This window comes from Tiliqua scincoides, chromosome 14 (genome assembly GCF_035046505.1).
Source record: "Tiliqua scincoides isolate rTilSci1 chromosome 14, rTilSci1.hap2, whole genome shotgun sequence".
Taxonomy (NCBI): Eukaryota; Metazoa; Chordata; class Lepidosauria; order Squamata; family Scincidae; genus Tiliqua; species Tiliqua scincoides.
This window is the reverse complement of record NC_089834.1, coordinates 14586423-14607995: the sequence shown is the minus strand read 5'-3', so window position 1 is coordinate 14607995 and position 21573 is coordinate 14586423. Positions and strand designations below refer to the sequence as shown.

The 21573-nt window shown below is 44.6% G+C and overlaps 1 protein-coding gene across 2 annotated transcripts; it reads right to left on the bottom strand.

Moving 5' to 3' along the window:
• Positions 1-1062: 1062 nt before the first annotated feature.
• Positions 1063-21179, bottom strand: CCDC62 (coiled-coil domain containing 62). 2 transcript variants are annotated; one of them, XM_066609878.1, is made up of 14 exons: positions 21095-21179; positions 19675-19793; positions 17892-18081; positions 17105-17297; positions 15578-15744; positions 15305-15406; positions 14694-14865; positions 12417-12518; positions 11233-11321; positions 10324-10424; positions 5908-6091; positions 4403-4534; positions 3507-3593; positions 1063-1853 (listed from the first exon to the last, which is right to left on the bottom strand). In XM_066609878.1, exons 3-13 carry the CDS (start codon positions 17925-17927, stop codon positions 3513-3515), a joined length of 1359 nt encoding a protein of 452 aa, XP_066465975.1. In that variant the 5' UTR covers positions 17928-18081; positions 19675-19793; positions 21095-21179; the 3' UTR covers positions 1063-1853; positions 3507-3512. The 2 variants fall into 2 exon arrangements, with proteins under 2 accessions (XP_066465975.1, XP_066465976.1); XM_066609879.1 differs by lacking the exon at positions 12417-12518.
• Between the last annotated feature and the right edge of the window lie 394 nt (positions 21180-21573).

Genomic DNA, 21573 nt, shown 5'->3' with positions numbered 1-21573 from the left:
GAAGGCAGTCAGAAATTAAATGGAAGCTTTGTTTCCCCTTGAATAACAGCAAAATATACAAATGCAAGGAAGCAGGCCCTACCCTTTTGCAGTGTTTCCAAAAGGGAGCCTCCATTCTTAGCCAGCTGAAATATGCAGGACACGTCACGGACTTTCCAGACAAATACGAACTCGGATACACACACACAGAATGAGCAAAAGAAAGTCACAGGTTTTATCTACACTTCCATATGTGTAGAATTAAAAAAAGACTTCAGTGACACTTGTGTCTTGCTTCAGATTTCTGTTTTAACAGCTGAATCAGGACACAGGTATTAGGAGAAACTGAATCCCCACATCTATGGAGCAAGTCCTGTTTGCTGGGCATTCGTTGCCACCCAAATGGCTGCAGCTGAGAAGCTGGGACCCCTCAGTTACATGAACCACCAACAGCTACATCAAATCGGTTGGTTGTTATATATGAACTTTCCCAAGTGGCTCCATATCTCTGTCCCAGCCCCTGCTGCCATCTTGGCCTGACCATGCACAGAGTCACAAGGAAGCATAGTGACAAAATATCACAAGGTGCAGTAGGTGTGTGGGATGGGAGCCAGGTTTGGGGCAGCGCTGCACACATCCAGTGACTTAAGGAGCACTGCCACGGGGGCCATAAATTAAACAGACCTGCAGATTTGAGGGTCAGAAAAACTTTGTTCAAAATTTATGGTGTTCTATATGAATTTGGGGCACCGATTCAAAAAATGGCCTCAGTTTTGCCCTATCACGTCTAGTTTCAGAGATATGGCACAGACTTCTAAGTGAATGGTTCAAACAGCTTCCTCACAAGGAGGCCATGGCATAGACTTCCTCACAAGGAAGCTGCTTGAACTAACTATTCACTACTATGCCGTGTCTCCAAAACTAGACGTGATAGGGCAAAACCGATGACATTTTTGGAATCGGCGCCCCAAATATACCCAGGAATAAGTCTAACTTTTAAGATAGCAAAAAGTGTGTTGGCCTGTGTAATTTTAGCGCAGATTAATCAATATAAACTATCAGAGAAGATGCACAGAGAGATCTAAAAAGAGCATCACATTTATTCACTTAGATGCACCATAGTGCTTAAAATACTTTCAAATCTATACAAATGCAAGATAAAACTAAAAGAATGAAGGCACAATCTACATATTATAGTCTATTCCTTCCTCACATCCAGTAGTCCAGGCCTAAGGTAACAGGAAACAATACAGCAGGAAGTACAGTACCCTTGTGAAATCCTCATCCAAATAAAAGGAGCTGCACAAAAAGCACAGCTGTTAATTTCCGTGGTTCAAGTGCAGGAAAATGTCTGCTGGACTGCATCCGAAATCTCTTTCCCACATCGGTACACAATGGCTCTAATACATTCCAGCAACCTATGGAGTGCTTCATCATTGTTATGCTAGTCAGACACATTTCATAAATATTATAAGGGAGGAAAAGATTTAGTGATAGGAACATGGGGCCGGAATTAACACTTGTTTTATACTGGAAATACAAAATATTTGTACAAAAAAAGAAAAACATATTTCTAACTTTTAAAGTCACCTTTGAATGAGCTATTACCATATTCAAAAAGGTCTCTAAAAATAGGTTAGCAATTAATCTAATAATAGACCTACTATGAAATAGGCTCTGCTCATTTTAGCATAATTCTGGTTTTAAAAATATATATTAGGGAATAAACCCCAGCATTCAGTCACAGGTCTTTGGCACTGGTGAGGAGAGGAACCATTCATTGAGATGACACAACAGGATGATCTTCTGCCTTCAGTAGAGATGCATTCATAGCCAGGGTTTTCCTTTGCTCTCGCTGATCAAAGCTGGGACAACTAGTTTGGGGAAGGAAAGGAAAGTTTTGAGGAACAACACTCTGCTGAAACCCCACCCTGCTGTTTTACGACCCGTCTGTTTCTCCGCAGTTGGAAAAACGCTGCCACTGAGAACCCTCAATGATGTCTGGGTAATTTTGGCCAAAAATATTTACTTCACAGGACGAACTACTGCACAGACTCACTGTCTCCCTCAAAGCTACCCTTGTGTCATTGCCGGAAACTTTCTTCTCTCCCCCCATCACTCTGCAAACAGCTAGCAATGCAGAAGTTTCCATGTTGACCAAGACATTTCTCTTCGGCCACTGACATCAGGATTGTCAGGATTTACAAGCCATGAGGCATACTGGAGATGCCGAGGGCTCAGTGCAACATTTTTTTCCATTTCTGTCATGGTCCTTTGTAACTCAAGCCTAGGTTGTTGCAGAATACGCAAAGATGGGCCTGAGGGTTGTCAGCTTGGACACAAAAAGTACACATACACACTGGAACCTGTCCCCAGTCCATCACTGCCATAGCATTCAGGTGCTCATATGTAGTGCCCTCAGGCCCTAAGGCAGTGTTTCCCAACCTGGGGTTCGCAACCCCCAGGGCAGTGGTTCCCAACCTTCATTTGGGATGCCACCTCCTTAAGGAGGGTAGCAACCCCAACCAGGGACCCATAGGTTCTGTTAGTAGAGCACTTCCAGGTTTCACTCCCACCACCACTGCATACCGTAAATAAAAAAGGGGTTTATTTACATACATACATTCAGTGGTGGTGGCAATAAAATCTGGAAAGCACCCATGGGTCCCCAGTCAGGTAGCTACCCTCCTTAAGGGGGCAGCATCCCAAACAAAGGTTGGAAACCACTGCCCAAAGGGATTCTGTGGCATGACTTCCTAAGGACCATGGGAATGCCCACATGGTGGTTAGGAGTGCTGGAACAGGACTGAATGATTTAGGTTCACATCCCCACTCAGTCATGAAGCTCACTGGGTGATCCTGGGCAGAATCTCAGAGTTAATGTACCTCACAAGGTTGCTGAGATGATAAAAGGGAGGTAAACCACCCTGAGCTCCTCTGAGGAAGTGCGAGATGCAAATGTGAGGAATATGATTCCCCCAGCCTAGTGCCCCTACCTTCCTGCAACCAAACATAAGCAAATATACATGAAATAATGACACAGTCTTCCCCATTTACCAAGGTACCATTCTGTGCCCCTTCCCCATTGTCTCCCCTGTGTCTGTTTTTAGACTGAGGCCCTCAGGGCAAGCAACCTGTCTTCTGCTCTGTTGCAAAGTGCCACGTACATTCAGGGTGCTATGTACATAAATTAAGATGACTTTAACAGCCTGATGACCAAAGCCTTGCAGTAGTGCTGCAGCTGCATTTTGGGACGGCAAAAAGGCTAGGCAACCATCTTCCACTCACTGGTGAATATATGCAATTTGCTGGGCACAAAGACCCTACGTGCAGACCTTAAAAGCCCACCTGAATAGCACATATTGCTGTTTTGTTGCAGGCACAATGCACCGGTCTACAAATGCGCCTGAAGTTTGTACCAGTACAGAACTTACATATGTATTTTTATTGTTAAATTCTGATCCGTACTGTGTGGAATGCATAGGAAAAAGCAAACAAACAAGGCCAGAAAAGGCAGGAGGACTCACCTGCGGTCATAAAGAAAAGAGGGAAAGTTTCATCTCACTTTCTTCTGCAGCTGGAAACCTCCCTTTGCAATCGGCGTACTCCGTCACCTGTCAAAGGATGTAAACGGAGCCGTCATCTTCAAGAAAATAACCAGAAATTATCAGTGTGGCTACAGGACACAAACTAGGAATAAAAACCCGCAGGAAATATCCATGTTCTGCTCACTTGTAAAGTGAAATTGGTCATTTGTTGAAAAGTAGTATATAAATAAATAAATATATATATTTATATAAAGTATATAAATAAGCATATATAAATAAGCATAAATATCCCCTGGGGGCTGGGGATAAGAATAGGCCCTCAGTTTGGCTGTACTTGTTGTAAGAGGCGACTAAACAGCCACCGGGTAGATGGGACTCATCAGCCTGGGAAGGCAGCTCATCTGAGAGATGGAAAACTCTGATCCCAAACCTCCACTGCCTTGTGGCTACATCCAGTTATGGAAAAGGCTTCAGGAGTCAACCTCAAGGCAAAATCCGGAGCCAAAGTCCCTGAGGCAGTTCATGGCTGAACACAGTCACGTTCTGGCAACTCCTGCGACGCCGCTGGAACCAACCATATTGGCTTCTGCCTTTTCATTGGACCATTTCAGCGACGTGGAGAGGGGGGATTTGCTGCATGGGTAACAGCCTATCCTCCATACCTACTTTACCCAGGCTTCGCGCATTGGAGAGGACACTCTGTTCCAGAACCACCATTCAGAGCGTGACACCATAGTCTTGCGAGACTGAAGGATGCCAACAACAAGTATATAAATACTGTTAATAATAATAATATAAAGGCCACAAAAGGAGACATGCTATTCTAGGCCCATTTCCCCCATCCCCAAAGTTCTTTTGAAAGCCAATAAAAATACCATATGAGTGCAGTTGCCATTTGGGCTGCAGCAAGGGCTGGCATGGAGAAGATTGCTGAGTTCCAGGTCCGCTACCATCTGTCTGGATTCTGCCAGCAGCCGCTGCAGCTTACTGGTGGGCGAGCAGGAATCCTAGGAGGAAACAGAACAGAACGCATGGGGGCCCAGTGAGACAGGTTCAGTGCCAGGAATGCAAGCCACATATTATATATATGCAAGCCACATATATCAGAGATAACTCTATGACCATCCAGGTACTGAGAGCTTTATCAGAGGCCCTTCTCCAGATGCGCCCCCCCCATCAGAGGAGGGGTGAGTGGCTACCAAGTAGAGAGTCTTTTCTGTGATGGAACATGGTCTTCAAAATATCCTCCCCAGAGAGGTTAAAGGCATTCCCTTTAATAAGTTTCAAAAGCAAATTAGGACATTTTCATTCATCCAGACTTGTTAAAGTTGTCAGTAAACAATGACCTACATTTCTTCAACTGACCATCTTTGTACAGATTAAGCTTATCATTTTAATCTGCTGCCTATTCCTTTTACAGCCCATGTTGTTATTTCCGTTTTGTTGGTCACACCATCTTTTTTTTCTTTTTAATTGCAGCTTAAAAATCTAACTGTGGAATCTCTCTAAAATACCTGTGGGCAAATAACTCTGGGAAGGCAAAAACAACAAGAGGCAGGAACATGTGGAATCAGGAATTTAGGACAGGAAGTTGGAAGGCAGGGATTGGGACCAGGGCCAGAGAAGGAACAAGCCAGCTTTGGGACAAGGTGGGATTCTGACCAGCTACACACGGCTTCCTTTTGGCCAGGATCAGGAAAATGACTGGGATGGACTGAAAGTGTAAAGGTTTTTCCTGAAAATGACATTTCAGGGCCACTTTTTAAGAAGTCCTTCACACAGCTGATAACTAAACTACGGCATTCACTACCACAAAATGTGGTGATGAGCACTAGCTTAGGAGGCTTTAAAGGGGGATTCGGCTAATTCATGAAAGAGGAGAGTTCAATCACAGGCTGTCATAATGACTGAGTGGAACTTCCACGGGCAGGGGCAGTTCTACCACCAAGTACCAGATACTGGGGAGCAACAGTAGGAGATGGCAGCTCCTTCATGTGATATTTCCTGAGAGGTCATGTGAGATAATCTGAGGCATCTGGTTGGCCACTGTGGGAAACAGGAGGCTGGACTATGTGGGCCTTTTTTGACCCAGCATGGCTCTTCTGATGCTCTTAGAAGCAATGAAGATTGACTGTAGGAGGCAAGAGAGTCATTAGGCAACTCACCACTCCAAGGCTGCACTCCTATCCATGCTTACCTGAGAGCAAGCCCAACTGACACTAATGAGACTTTGAGTAGACATGCAAAGGATTAGGTTCCAAGACACCTGCAAAGTCAGCATCTGGGACAAATCTGGGCAACCAACTGGACGGAACGACATAGGAGGAAGAGGGCCACAATGCCCAAGTAAGCGCAACAAAACATCCTCCCAAGCACTTACATGGTGGATGGTGGCATGGCTGCACTCATTTGCTGCATGGATATCCGGTGAGCTTGTAAGCTCCAGAGGGAGGTCCCCGTTGAAGGACTTCTCATGTCTCTTGGGCCCATTTATGCTTGTCTTTTGTGTTGATGTCAAACACGGAGCATCCAAGTCCAAAATATTCAGGTCAGCATCATAATCACTGTTAATCAAAATTAAAAAGATGTTTCCTGGAAAAGGGACATCCAGCACACATTTCAGGTTACTGCGCAGTGCCGCACAATCCTTTGCCTCTACCAAGAATCCAGTGGGTGACAACAGGGCCCTATCACAGGTTCCATGAGTCCCACAGAACAACTTTCTTCGTCCACAAAAACAAATGGAGCAGCCCTCATGGAGCTCCAATGCACACATACACTAGAAGCCCTGCACCACCCCAAATTATCAGTTTTCTGGGTTCCTACTCTGCAGGCCAGCAGAAGGACACAGATGTTGTAAGTCTGAAGAAACAACTGATGACCAGAATCTGACACTGGTTGCCATCTGTGTAACTTCAACCACAGAGAAAGATATCATGGAAAATTACATTACGAAAGGCTCAGTAGAACTTTGATGCACCCAAATATTAACTACCAGTAACCCCCAAGCTGCTGATGAGGGGAGGTGGGGTTGACAGACAGTAAGTTGCATTCATTCTAAACAATGAATAAAATCCCTCCCTCATGACACACACCACTAGACAATAACAGACAGCAAGTGACAGTCATCTGGGTAAAAGGCACTTTCAATGTGAACTGGGCAGGCCCTGACAAAAAGCCCCCCAGCAAAGACTCAAACATAATTTGGAGCACTCAAGGGCTCCAACGTGTGAACACAATGCTTTTGGGCATGTGCAGGGATCACCTTTGAGCAACAATCACTGCTTGTCACTAACTGCAAGCAACCTCCCCAACACACACACACACACACACACACACACACACACACACACACAGAGGGAAGATTAGTTTTCTCCGTTCCTCCATACGCTTCAACATTGCAGAGGTAAAAATAAGGACTCCCCTGAAGGATTGCTGCTCAAAGACCCACTATTATACTCTGTTGAAAGCTGCATGGTCTCCTAGAAGCGACAAGCTCTGGAGAGCCACTGCCCATCAGGGTAGAAGACGATAAATAGGTGACCCAGTGGCCTGGTCAACTTAAAGGAGCTTTGTATGAACCAGCCCTTAGGAGAAGTACAGGCTAAGCCAATTCACAGCTCTTCCTGTGGGCTACAGACAGAAGGGAAGAAATTCAGTGTATGACGATGTTTACGAATTCCATTTCCAAGGTAAGCCAAATGGGACTGGTCCAGAACAACATTCCAAATTCAAAGCATGTGCCCTTGAGAGCAGATGGCTAGTTGATCTATACAGGTCTGACTAGCCCCAGGGCCCAACAGTTTTCTGTTTTTACAGAGCACAGGAAAAGCCCTGCAGCAGCCCCTAGGGATACACATCTCCCACCTTTTTCCCCATGCTCACTGGTATGTAGAGGAGACCATCACTGAGCATGGAAATAGGATATAGCTATCATGACTAGTAGCGGCTGACAGAGGTTTCATACTCCTTACCAACTTCAGGGGCTGATGCTGCACAACCTAGTTCTTTTCTGTGCCTGAAGGCAGCTCTGAGGCCTAGTTCCAGACTCAGGCCAGGAGGTTACTGGTTCGAGCACCAGATCAAGCACCAACAACTTACTATAGAATAACGTAGCAAACTTTATAGAGATTCCAGAGCTGTCTTGTACCTGGCATTCAGTAGCTCTTAATGCACTTAAGGAAGTGCATTAGCTCAGAACTCCTTTGCATGCCCAAGCTCCCAGGTTCTTTTCCCAGCATCCCCAGAGGCTTGGAAAAGACCCTGGGGAACTGCTGCCAAACAGAGTAGACAATCTATGGCCTGGCTCAGAAGGTAGTTTCATATTCGTGGTAAGAATACAGCATGTCGCAAAGCAGCTTTTTGGAAGAGGATGCCAAGAGCAAGATTCTAATTTCTACAACTCATGAAATTGCTCTCAGAAGGAAATGATGCAACTAACCGGCCCCCGCCGTATCTGAGCCATGTTCGTCTACCTGCAAGATCATCTTAAGGAAGTCATCCCATGAACACCTACTGCTGTTTTGGATGACCCTGAAAAATCCCTTCCACGCTTTTCTGGATGATGGCCAGTCGTTTTTTTAATATAATCAACGCAGAGCTTGCTCTCCTCTCCTCTGTCCAGGAGAGCAGCAGAATCAACAAGGTAACCATCAGTCTAGAGATTTTGTAACACCTGGTGTAGGGATGGGTGGGTGCGGCCTCTCATTTTTGCCTCAAATACCTTTTTGGAAAATACACAGTTCGAAAGTGCGCAAAGTTTTAAACCACCAGTCGGTTACGCAAAGCATTTGCTTATTCTGCACTTTTCATTCAGGGAGGTGGCGGGGGGGGGGAGGAAATTATCATGAGCAGAGAGGCAAACTTTGAACACTTAGCAAAATACTGAACCTTTTAGACTTGCTGCTTTTAATCCCGGAAGTAGCCTGAGGACTGTTGGCGAAAGCGCTACAACATGCACCTCCTTCTCCTTTGGCAGGCTTAAAAATCTGCATCCACTCCCGGTCGGTTACAGGCTGGTACAGTAAGGTTCTGCTAGTGGAGTTGTGGAAACAGGAGCCAGAGTCCAGCACTTTCACTGGACTGGGAGGGTTGCTGGAATTCTGCTCAAAGGGAATCCCAGCTACATCCCTCTCTTTACAATCACCACTGGACATATCGGAGAGCTCTGACGTGCAGTTGTGGCGCTCCACAGAAGAATCCAGATCTATCCAATGCTCGTGTATCGGTAAAGATGCAAGGTGGTGTGGCTCAGATGCTCGAGCCAATTCCCCTCCTTCCATTATCCATCCACTCTCTGACACGGAGGAAGGTCTGCCATCTGTCTCCCTATTGCTCTGCTTCTGCTCTTTCCTCTGTAGGGCTTTCTGCTCGTGAAACACCCCTTCCTGAAACTGATCCACGTTGCCTGGCCGTCTCTCCTCAGGGTCCATTTGCTGCCTAGCCTTGGCTCTGCACACACAGCAGATATTTTTCGAGCTACAGCTGGGAACGTACACAAGGCGGGTGTGTGTCTTCTGACTGACTTCGCTACAAACCGTGTCTCTGCTGCTGCTGCTGCTACGCTCGAGATCTGACAAAACCATCCCTTTGCTACAAACAGCACAATAGTATTATTATTTCAAAGATTTATATCCTGTTTTTCCCATGCTGAAGCAAATCCCCAAGGCAGCTTACAAATACCACATTACAATGTACAATGTGTAAAACAATAAATAGACATCGTAAGAACAATAACACAATTGGGAGGGGGCAAACTATAGACCACAGCATTATTGCAGAGACAGAAACATCAGAGGTCAGACAACAATTCCAAATGAAACAGACGTCTGAGTCCTCGCTGAAAGGCCATGAGGGAGGGGGTAGTTCTTAATTCCCCTGGAAGGGTATTCCATGATTGAGGTGCTACTATAGAGAAGGCTCGCCCCCAGGCTGCCATTCCTCTAGCTTGGGATAAAGGCAGCACTTGTAGGAGAGCCCCCTCAGATGACAGGCTGGAATGTATGGGAAAAGGCAGTCCCTAAGATAACCTGAAGCCAAACGATGAGGAGCTTTAAAGGTCAGTACCAGCACCTTGAATTGGACCCAGAAACAAATGTGCAGTCCGTGTAGTGGCCGAAGCAACAGTCCAACAGAATCAAATAAGAAGGAATTCAAATTACCAACACTGCATTTAACGATACGGGTCTACAAAATGATCTGTACCCACCCTCTCCCACACACACACACACACACACACACACCTGGGCTCTTTTTTCATCCTTGTATTTTCCAGGATACAAGGATGGGCCAGTCGTGATGAGTCCTCTGACTCCTGGGTGTCACTTCCCCTGCTTGACTTCTACTGATTCATGGTCTAAAATTAATCTCCAGCAGTGCTACCACAGGGTCAAGATGACTGTATAGGAAAGAGAGGCTCGGCATGATGTAATGGCCCTTTGCAATCACTTTTTAGTTAAGTGTGTAGCAAAGCAGCAAACAGGACACTGTAATGCTATGGATGCTTGGCTGGCTGCTCTATCACAGCCACCTTCTCCCCCTTGGGAAATGAAGTGTGGCATGGGCAGAGGGTGTGGGTGTGAGGTGCTCTCTCACCCAGCAGGAGGCAGCATCAACACCAGTGGTGCCAAGGGATGGGGGGAGGCAAACACGCCTACCTCCTTGTGATTCAGGATCCAAATTACCATTTTTTCCAATCAAGCCCGAGCCTCTGTCTTAAATGCTAGTTAGGATTTCAAAACGTTTCTTTAGCCCGTGCGCTAGCCCTCTCGACACAATAACTCCTCAGCAGACTGACCTCTCTTCTTGGCCTTCCTTCTTGGGCTTCTGCTTCATTTCTTGAGAACTCTCCAAATTGAAATGCAGAAATTGCAGGTCCCGCTGCTGCTTCACGTAGATCTGGTGGCGGATGGCGAGGCAACAACTAGCAAACCTCACAAGCACAAACATTTCAAAAGAAGCTCTTTCCGAGCTGTCACCACCACACATTGTTCTATACTCAGGCATGCTCCCACACGTATGTTCTTTTTTGTCATTAATTTTTATAGTATTTGAAAAGACGACAAAACACACACACCACAACATCATTAATCAATAACAAATATCTTCCAGTTCTACAAGTAAACATCAACTACTGCACGTTATCTTACTGCTCCAAAAAACTAAATTTGCATGTAGCTTGATAGGAATATTAAGGTGTAAACTAAATTAGTCAATCATGCTTCCTTCCTTCACAAAATCCATTTTTGGGAGTGGGTGGGTGGGCGGGCGCGAAATGAAACTCATGGATTGGGACTATGCAGTGGAGAGGGCAGGGGTTTGATCCTCTGCCCTATCACAGACCCAATCTAAATGGCATGAATAGGAGCTCTCCACGCCCAGGACAAATAGCAGCTGAGGGGCAGTCCAGATTAAGACCATGCTTAGGGCAGAGGTCAGAGTTCAGAGCGCGATACCATAGTCTTTCGAGACTGAAGGTTGCCAACAACATAGGGCAGAGGGTGCTCCCACTTACTGGACAAAAAACAAGCGCATGAGTCCCACTGATATGTTTACAGTAATGTCTAGCCTGACCTTTAGAGGGTCAGGCAGTTTCATCACCATTCACCTTTCACTCTTTTCCATTCCGCATTGCAACACAGAAGGCAAAAACACACACAACCTCCTCTCCACAAAAAACAAAATTAACCTAAAACGGGAGTCAAACCTGTCTCAAATTGCTCAGCTCTGTGTCAGTCCTTAGCTGTTTAGATTTAGCAGATTGAAGAAGCTGGTCTTGGCGGTTGGCTCTCTCAGCTGTTGAAAAGAGGTGTTGGTTATTTGCCACAACGACAAAACGAAATGGAGTAACAACACTAGCTGCCTGCCTTCAGGACACCCTATGATGTGTCCTGCAGGCTGATTTTCAACCATGAAACGCTCCCGTATTCTTTTTTTTGTTTGTTTTTAAAGTAAATTTCTAATCCGTATGGCAGAAAGTTACGTCAGAAATGCACTAGAGAATTTCAGAAATAATAGGTGCACAAATTCAGTGCATTCAAATTCAACCGCAAGAATGTCTGGACTAACATTTGAGGGTTTAGCCAAAGCTCTTTGCACTTGGCGTTAATTCAGTCTGAAGAACAAGGTCACAGTCAGTGAATGGTGGACAATCTAATCCTCTGAGGGGTACATCCTACCACCATAGCCCAGGTGGCCACTGAGTGATAAACAGACTGGTACAAAAGGAGTAGCATCTGCAAAAACAGGATACATGTCTCTAGGCTGGCAACTCTACCACTAGCCAGTCACTGAGTCCACCTGCAGAGCTATTCACCTCCCAGTATCTTTTTGGAGATAAGAGTCTGGAACTTGAATTGCACTGCCAACTGCCAGGAAGCAGAAGGTTCTGCAGATCAACAAAATAGCATTTCCTGTGGGTTGGCAGCTTGATCATCAGCCAGCCCCTACATCAATGTATTCCTCCTACATAGTCAAGGACTCCCCCTCCCACCAAGAAATCTAATTCTGTCACCTTATCTGCAACAAGTTCAGTCCCTATGGACTGACCGCCAGATATGTAATCAGACATGCTCACAAAAATGATTCAACCAGAACAATAAAATCAGTGGCAACCCTCCAGGTTGACAAAGAACTGCCTTTGAGACTGGAACAAAATTGACCACAGCCAACCAGGGGGACAGGCTCCACCCAAGAGGAAAACAACTAGTTCTGAATGCTGGGATAATGTTGACCACACTTTGAAGCTGTTGCCCACTTATATAAATACATAAAAATAAATAGGCAAAAGGATCTATTACTGTTAAATCAGAGATGAGGTTCAGAAATCTGAAAGGTATTGTCCACAACGCCCAAAAGCTTGGATCCAGGCATTGGTTCCTGCTTACTCACCACTAAACAGCAATTCATTACTCAAATAATTGTTTTCTTGTTTGAGACTTATGATTTCCTCTCTCTGTTCATTGTTCTCTTTTGTTTTTTCACTGAGGTCACCTTTAAAAATAGAACTGAGCGTGACCAAGATGCAAACCTCTGGCACAGAAACTTAAGTTCTTGGCTCATGACTTTTTGTTTTTTTTTTAAAAAAAAGATCGTTAGCAAAGTGTAATTAACCAAGAAATAGGCATCTCAACACTGCAATGCAACAAACAAATCAGAAATTCACATGGCTTAAGCAAAGTGGAATACATGAATACATCATTAGTACTCAATAGCATTACCATTACAATTGCAGGAAATATACTGTTAAAATGTACATAACAGGGTTTCTGAAGGACCAACTACAGGCAACAAAATCATCTTCTTTTCCAAAACATACACACAAAAACGATTTCACCAAAGTCCTGAAATTACTAAGAACGTTCCCTTCTCCAAACAAGCCAGGACAATCACAAAAACAAAGGAAGAGGAAAGAGATAGTTACAAACTGTAGGTCATGTCAACTAAGAGTTGTTTACAAAAGGAGTATCTGGGAAAGTCATGCTCAAAAGAGAGGTGCTACCAATTAAACAGAGAACAAGGGAAGAAAACCACACTGGTCTTGAGTTTTCAATCTGCAGAGCCTGCCTGTGTTACAAAACAAAAGCATTTACCTAGGAAATCATCTTGGTATGTTGGACTGTATAGTGCTTGGGGATGAAACTTCGTCCAGGATAAGTACATCCCATGTTTTCTAAAATCATCCCTTCTTGGAGGATGGCTTTTTTACGTTAAGACCTTCTACAGAGGTTCAGCCTTCAGATGTGAGGTGCTGATGACCAGTATGTGGTAGCACCTAGATGGAAAAGCTTCCCCTCCCCAGGCACTTGTAACTATGTTTTTATTTTCCCAGGTTTTTCGTAGCACTATCATTTGGGGAATATGATTCACCCAGCATGGCATCCCTCTCTGTGGCTATTGTGTCAACGTGCTTCTTTTAGATCTGGGACGCCAAATTTAAGACAGGAAACCCAATTAATTTTGCTACATAAACCACCTTGTGAACTTTTTCTTTGAAATGTGGCACGTATTTTTAATAATAAAATATTTATTTTGTTTATTTACACTTGGGTACCCCACCATTCAATTGTGTGTTTCCAGGTTGATATATAAAAATCTTATTTATATTCTTTTGGGTCTTTTATTTTGCTGTCTTTTTTGGCCTTTTTTTTTTTGGTACTTGCTATATTATAATGGACTTCATGCCATTTACATTTATTTTTATAAGTTGCCTTGAGGACCAATATTGGTACAAAGGCAGGATCCAAATTTGTTGAATAAAATAAATATGCATTCGCCATTGTCCAGTTACAGAAAATTATTATGAATAATAATTCTGACACTCACTTGGAAAAGAAATTCTTATTTTCACTGCATACTATACAGATGCAGTACAACCAGAGAAACTGCACTTTTTGCTTGTTAAATTCCCTTACGCTCAATCCTATGCATGCCTACTCAGAAGCAAGTCTCACTGAGTTCAATGGAACTTACTCCCACATTAGTGCGCACAGGATTGCAGCTTTAGGCACCCTTATTGGGGTTTGTGCACAAGCTTATTTGAATTTAAAAGCAGATGGTTAACCAACTAAAACTTACCTAACTATTGGACAACCCTATTTGTTTAGCCACAGGAAATGTACATTAGAATAGGACTGTATACAGTCCACCCCAAATTCAGGATTACGGACAATCCTAAACAGGAGAGTTAGAACAGACAAAAGAAAATATTTCTTTACTCAGCGTGTGGTTGGTCTGTGGAACTCTTTGCCACAGGATGTGGTGATGGCGACTGGCCTGGATGCCTTTAAAAGGGGATTGGACAAGTTTCTGGAGGAAAAATCCATTACGGGGTACAAGCCATGATGTGTATGCGTAACCTCCTGATTTTAGAAATGGGCTATGTCAGATGCAAGGGAGGGCACCAGGATGCAGGTCTCTTGTTATCTGGTGTGCTCCTTGGGGCATTTGGTGGGCCGCTGTGAGATACAGGAAGCTGGACTAGATGGGCCTATGGCCTGATCCAGTGGGGCTGTTCTTATGTTCTTAACTACAATTCCCAGGAGGCCTTGCAGGTCTCTTGTTATCTGGTGTGCTCCCTGGGGGATTTGGTGGGCCGCTGTGAGATACAGGAAGCTGGACTAGATGGGCCTGTGGCCTGATCCAGTGGGGCTGTTCTTATGTTCTTACCTTTTAATTTGTTCATTTCCAACATAAGCTCCTTAAGCCTGTGTTTAAAATCCTGTTTTTCTCTGCTGATGCTCGATTCCTCCATTCTTGCAGCACGCAGGGCATTTTCTAGCTTTTTAAATTTACATGTAAATTCGGTAATGTGATTGGTTGCTTCAAGTATATCATTATCCTAGCAAAAAAAACAAAGACAATGCAGTCTACTGTTTACCTTTTATTCTTCCATCTGCACATCTCTCCTTTAGCCTGCTGAATTCTGAAAGGGAAAAGAGTCTGCTGGGTAATCCCGGCACCTCTCTCTTCTCCCTCTCTCACTCCTCTTGGTCTACCCCTTATCCCATATTACTCCTTGCCTTCTGAGATCTCCTTCCAGCTCTCCATCCCAGAGCCTTGGCAGGAGCAGCTCTGTCGAAAGGGTGGCATGTGGAGAGCCCAATTATCATGGGGGCCGGATAAAGAACTTCCGGAGCTATATCCATCCCAAAGTCTTTATAATTGGCATCCCTGCTTTTAAATTACATCTTGCACTTTGTAACAAATGAGTAAGAGTCCTGCCACCATCACCAGCTAGGCCCAGAGATGGGGCATCCTGAAAGGGTAAAAAGAATTACCTTTAGCTTTAACATAGTTAACAGTTCCTGTTCTCTGGCCTGGAGCTGCCCCACTTTATTAGAAAGTTCCATGACCGAGCAGTTCAGGGTTTGATTTTTTTCCTGGAAAACAAAAATAAAGGGATCACACAGCCATTACACAGTAGAGCCTAGCCCCTGTGTGCATTCCAGTTTCACTTCAGCTTTTGCCTAACTTCAAGCAGAAGACCAACCATTCCAGGTTGAGGCTACTCGTGAGTTACATTCAAACCAGGACAAGGCCATGAGACCCACCTCAAGAGCCTGACAATGAAGGGATGTGTCAGATGCTTTCCGGGATAGTTCTTGGAGCTTCTGTTGGGTATTCTCCAGCATCACCTTGCGGTCATTCTGCTGTGATTCAAGAAGCTTTAATCTTCTGGTCAGTGTGGTTATCATCTCATTTCTCTTGTGCAGCTCATCTGGGGAAAGAGGTCAGTGATTATCTGCAGGAAAGAGCAACTTAAAAATACTAACACAAGCCAAACTGTGCAATGGCAGCTTCATATTAAAACTAAGATTCTTAACATTAAAAGGAACAGGGAGAAATCTTAACTCTAGAAAGGAGTGTCTAACCAGGAGTCAACCTAAATCAGTGCTCTGGATCATTTTACCTGCCATCTTGACGCCTTCTTGACTACACAACTTGGGAGTCTGAAAGCTTCTTTGGTTCAAAGGTTGTACACACAGATCTTAAGGGCGTACAATTATCCTAATGCAAAAACACACCTTTTTCTGAAAGCATAACATGTTTTACATGCTAGCAGTGCTTTTAGGAAGCGCTGTAAGAGTCTCACTAGTATTACAGAACCTTTTCAAAAGATTCTACATGCTTCCTGCCAACTACAACATTCCAGCATCTCCATGGTGCACCAGACCAGGTTCAGTCTTCATTCTGTTGGCAGCCACCATGCCTGTGTCAGGACAAACAAATCCTTCAAACGGCTTCCTGATGGCTTGTGTCGTAGGTAACGTTCCAGCAGACATGGATGTGTATAGTACTAACTGCGACACTGAGCTTTTTAAAATGGTTTGATTGTTTTTGATTTGATTTAATCCCTTATGCCTTAGACCAGGGCTTTCCAAACCCTGGCCTGGAGGCACGATTTGGGGTTTGGGGAAAGCTCTCCACTCCATGAGCAGAGCCTACCATTCCACTTCCATGCCACATGACTACACTGAAGAGCTAGGCACAATGATGTCTTGCATGTCCGCCTAGAGGTCCTGTTCCATAGCCTTCTGGGATGCCAGGCAACAGACGTGACTGCCTGTAGCATCCCTGTGCCCAGATCTACATGGCAGTCATGCAGCGCAGAAGTGGAACAAACAGCTCCGGTCTGAATGGGGATCGGTTTTGTGGTGCACAGCTGTCAAGAGTTTGGTGACTAAATATTAAAGAGAGCCAACGCAATACACACTAAGCTAGAACAATACAAAGTCTCTAAGACTGGAGCTGCAGACCAGTTCAACCTCATTTCTGATCTGTATTGTTTTACTTATTTTTTCACATTTTTATGAAATGTGAAAAGGAGCTCAGGGTGGCTCCTTCCTTCCTTTTGTCCTCACAACAATCCTGTAAGGTAGGTGAGGCTGAGCAAGAGTGACTGCCCAAAGTCACTCAGGATGCTTCATGGCTGAGCAGGGATTTGAACCTGGTCTAACTCCAGAACCACTACCATCCTGAGGGAAATAAACTCACTAGCCTCAACCTCTCCACCTGCAAAATGGGAGTAATACCACCTGGTTTAAATTCTTGGCCTATGTTCTGAACGGAGTACTTACTATCCAACTTGCTGCACCGTTCTGCCAAAGTTAGTATTTTTTGACGATCGTCTTCCCAAGCCAGCAGCTGTCTCTGATGGACAACAACCATGTCATTGAGCTCCTTATCACGATCTTTCAGCTCAGCGATTAACAACTGGAGTTCCCTCCTCTGTTTCTGAATGGTGGTACTTTCCAGCATAGAGTCTGGATTCTACAGGTAGAAGGGAGAGGCCAGGATGGTGCCTTTGGTTAAACAAAACACGTGCAACTGTTTCGCTAAACCCAAGAGACTTCTGTTTCCAAACCACCACACTTGGGAGAGGGCTAATTGATATCTTTTGGATTAGTTAAGCCATTTCTGCCTTGCATTGCATACACACTACAGGGATCAAATGTGTACACTTGTGGGCCTGTTCAGAAATGGAGGAAATGGCTGCAATATAGCATCTAAGAGACAACACACATAAAGTGGAATTTATGTTCATTTCTTTTGAACAGAGTATGTCTCCTCACAAACTGATCTGGAAACTTCCCTCAGTTGTGGCTTGCCACATGGCATCATGCATGGATGTCTGAGAAATGTAAATTCAAAGCCCTTCTCTGCATGCACGGAGTTGATTCAACAGTACATTATGGAGCATGACCAACATGCAAGACAACTATGGTGCAGACACATTAATGGTCAGAACCTCCCTAAATTCTAGCTTATCAAGAATTAACCTTAAGCCCCCAAAAATGTGGTCATAGCTAGGTCCATCAGTCTTTGGCATTGAAATATAATTGGTATTTAATTATTATTTTTTACCTGGTTTGGAGGGGAGAGGGGCAGCGATGAATTCATAAGGACTCTGGGATCGGGTTTCTCAGCCAGATACAAATTATTTTGAGGAATACTATTATTTTGCAGAACACAGTTTCAAAACTCAGTTCAGATTTTTCATAGGCATGAAGAACTCCATCTTCATTCACTGTAACCGAGCTGTGCAGACATTACCCTGACACACAAAAAAGAAAGAAAAATAAAATTATAGTTTAGCAGCAGAGAGGCACTTTCTCTCCTGAGAGGGGAGAGAAGTAGATCTGGGGAGAGATACATACTCCAAAACAATTCCCATGTTGCTTCATCAACATCCTCCTTCCCTACAACTCTTAGGGATGCTGATAAGGCAACATCATATATCCCAGGAGCAGAATGTGAGGCAGGGGAACATCAATTAATTAGCAAATATCACTGAGAGACTTTACATCCCTGTTCAGCTACAATAATAATAATAATAATTATAAACTTTATTTATATCCCGCCCTTCTCCCCAAAGGGACCCAGGGCGGCTCACAACATATTAAAAACAGATTAAAAACATAATTTAACCACAAATAAAAACATATTAAAAACACATTAACATATACCCATAAAAACCATAGTCAGATAAAAAGAGCAAAACGCAGCAAATCAGAGGAATCAGGCCTGTAAAAATACTAAAAGATACAGAAAAGATGTTTAAAAAGGCCATGCACTCAGAAGGCTTCTTTAAACAAAAATGTCTTCAGGCCTCGCCGAAAAGTCTCAAGAGAGGGAGCCATTCTCAAGTCAAGGGGAAGGGAGTTCCATAACGTTGGTGCCACTACTGAGAAGGCCCTATTTCTTGCCGGCGCCCCACGTACCTCCTTAGGCGGCGGCACTTGTAAAAAGGCCTTCTCTGATGACCTAAGAGGTCAAAGTTCAGCGGATGGCCCTGAGCTATCACTTAGCTTGGCCTACTTTACAAGATTGTTGTCAGACTAAAATAGGAGGATGGCAACTGTATATGTAACCTTTTTTCTTTGAAAAAAGTGGGATATAATGTGATAGGATGACAGCCACCAACTCCCTTCCCACATCCTTGGCCTCTTGAGCTGCTTGTGAAGGCTGTTCGGGCACCAACCACTTCCTATCCCACCCCTCCCACTGTAATCCAAGCCTGCTAGTCTCAAAGAGCCCTTACTCTGGTATCTGCCTCTTTCTCCTGGTGCTTTCCCCTTTGGGAGTGACTCCCAACCCCTTTACTAATCATGAGCCTGCCCTGTTATCACCAGTAATGGCAGAGTTGCCTCCCCTGTCAAGGGCTCAGTGACCACAAGAGGGGCTAGCAACCACAGAGGCTGACCCTGCCAAAAATGCACTAGTGCTTTCCCATAGCTCGGAAGCACCAGAGCCACCCAGGAGTCTTTGGCCCAGCTGCACCACCTCCTTCATGGCCTCTCCATTGCCAGCCTGCCCCAGCAAGTCCAGACCCAGACAATTAAGAACAATGTAACCCAACAAATTCAGCAGGCTAGCAATTCAATTGTGAGTGGTGATATAATGGGCCATCTGGCTCCCCTTTATCTCTTATAATGAAGCTCTTTCCTCAAGAGTCTCCCTCCTAGATACAAAGTACAGTGTGTGAATTTCTCATTTGAAACAGTTACTGTACTATCTGGTTGTTCCCCAAACTGCAGCCCTCCCTTACAATAGTGGGACATGAGTCACTTGACAGACTGAAGCCAAAGGGACTTACTTTGGAGTCAACAAACATAGGACTGCACTGTAAAGCTGCAGTCTTACTTACCTGAGTGTAAGTCTCATTGAATTCAACAGCATATACTTCTGAGTTAACAGGTAGAGGACAGTGCAGTAAAAGTAGGTGGTTGAAGAAGCTTGTTCCCTCTTGGCCTCGGTCTTTCCCATCTGCATTATGGGGATAATAATAATAATAAGTCCTGACCTCACAATTCTTTTTAAGGCAAGAATTCTTTAGATTCACATTTCTGTATAGACAAAGCAAAGCCACTTCTTTTTAGACAAGCCTTCTGAGCTCTAGGCCTTTTTAACAACTGGCTTTGACAGGCTAGGGGTTGCTGCTGCTGCTGCTGCTGCTCTTATTTGTATCAATGGTATATTATTGTTTTAAGGTGTTCTTAAGACATTTCTTGCCAATGTTGCATATACACAACAGGGACCAAACATGTACACCTGTGGGCTGTGCAAAAATGGGTTTAATTGTGAAAGATGTTAATGTGTGATTTGTGTTCTTAACTGTGTTCTTATGTTTTGTTTTTCTGAAACTGTTGTGCCAACCTGGATCACGGGGGGGGGGGGGGGAGAAAGATGGGGACAGAAATACAACCAATCTATGAATAAAATTGTTGTCAAGATATAATACACACCAAGCACGTTGCACACCCAAAAAAGCAGTATATGATCATCATGAGCTCCCAAAAGTCCACATATGATAAAATGAATTATATGAATTCCTTTATAACTTTAATATATAACAGTATATATATACACACGCACATATTAGTGTGCGTGTGTGTGTGTAAATATATGCATAAATAAAACAAATTATATATAATTCATTTAAAAATACTGCAAGAAATAAATAGATGAAATATAAACATTCCCCATAACTTTTTTATAACGTTTTCACAATACTTTATAACTTCTTTCTCCAAAACAATTATATATATATATATATATATATATATATATATACACACACACACATATATACACATGCACATAAACACACACATTATATATATGTATACATACATAGAACATACATACACACATGTACATATATGCACATACATATATATGTACATGTGTTATAAAACACATGTACAAATATATGTATGTGCACATATGTACATGTGTGTATGTATGTTCTATGTACATACAGATGTGTACATGTATACATATATGTATACACATATATGTGTGTGCATATATCATATATGTGCGTGTGTGTGCACGTGTGTGTGTATACATATCTATATACATATGTGTGCATGCCTGTATGTATACATACAGGTCTCTGTGTACATACATACTGCTAGAGCTAAGCGCTTCCGTGAGGAGGCACTTGGGGGCGTGACCCAGCCTGGGGCGGGGACCCCCCTCGCCCCACTCCCGGGGCGCAGCTGAGCCCCCACCCCCGGGGCCAATGGCGGCGCCTGCTGAGCGCGCGCCCCAATGGCGCTTACCCGCCGCCGCCTCAGAGCGGCTCTCGCGCGCCGGGCTCCCTCCCCCTCCCGTCGGCCCCCGCGCGCGCGCGCTGGAGGTGGGGGCGTGACCAGGGGGCTCCCTCTGCCCCACGCTCAAGCGCGCATGCGCTCGGTTGGGGGCGTGGCCAGGGCCTGGCAACCTGTGGGCGCTGCAGCCGGGCCGGTCAGACCCCGCCGGCAGTGGCGGGGAGAGGAGGTGGGGAATGCTGCTCGGCCCCCCCTCCCATGCCCTGCTTCTGAGGCGACCCGCCTAGGCTGGGGCTCTCAAAGCTGCTCTTCTAGCCACACTTCCCCAGGAGTAAGCCCCATTCACTACTGTGGCGCTTACTTCTGAGTAGGCATGGGCTCTGACACTGCAGGGCTGGCTGGCGCATCCACGAGGCTCTCATCTCCCTGCCTGCACTGCTCCTTCTCCCAAGAGGAAGTTTGGAGGAGAGAAGAGGAAGAGGCGGGCCCAA

Bases quoted from the DNA above. Each gene is read 5' to 3' on its own strand.
- CCDC62 (XM_066609878.1), bottom strand. From the start codon at position 17,927: ATGAATTCATCGCTGCCCCTCTCCCCTCCAAACCAG. The intron at 17,298-17,891 runs GTAAAAAATAAT...TTCTACCTGTAG, and splicing joins CCCTCTCCCCTCCAAACCAG to AATCCAGACTCTATGCTGGA. The intron at 6,092-10,323 runs GTCAGTCTGCTG...TTTGATTAACAG, and splicing joins AAGGAAGGCCAAGAAGAGAG to TGATTATGATGCTGACCTGA.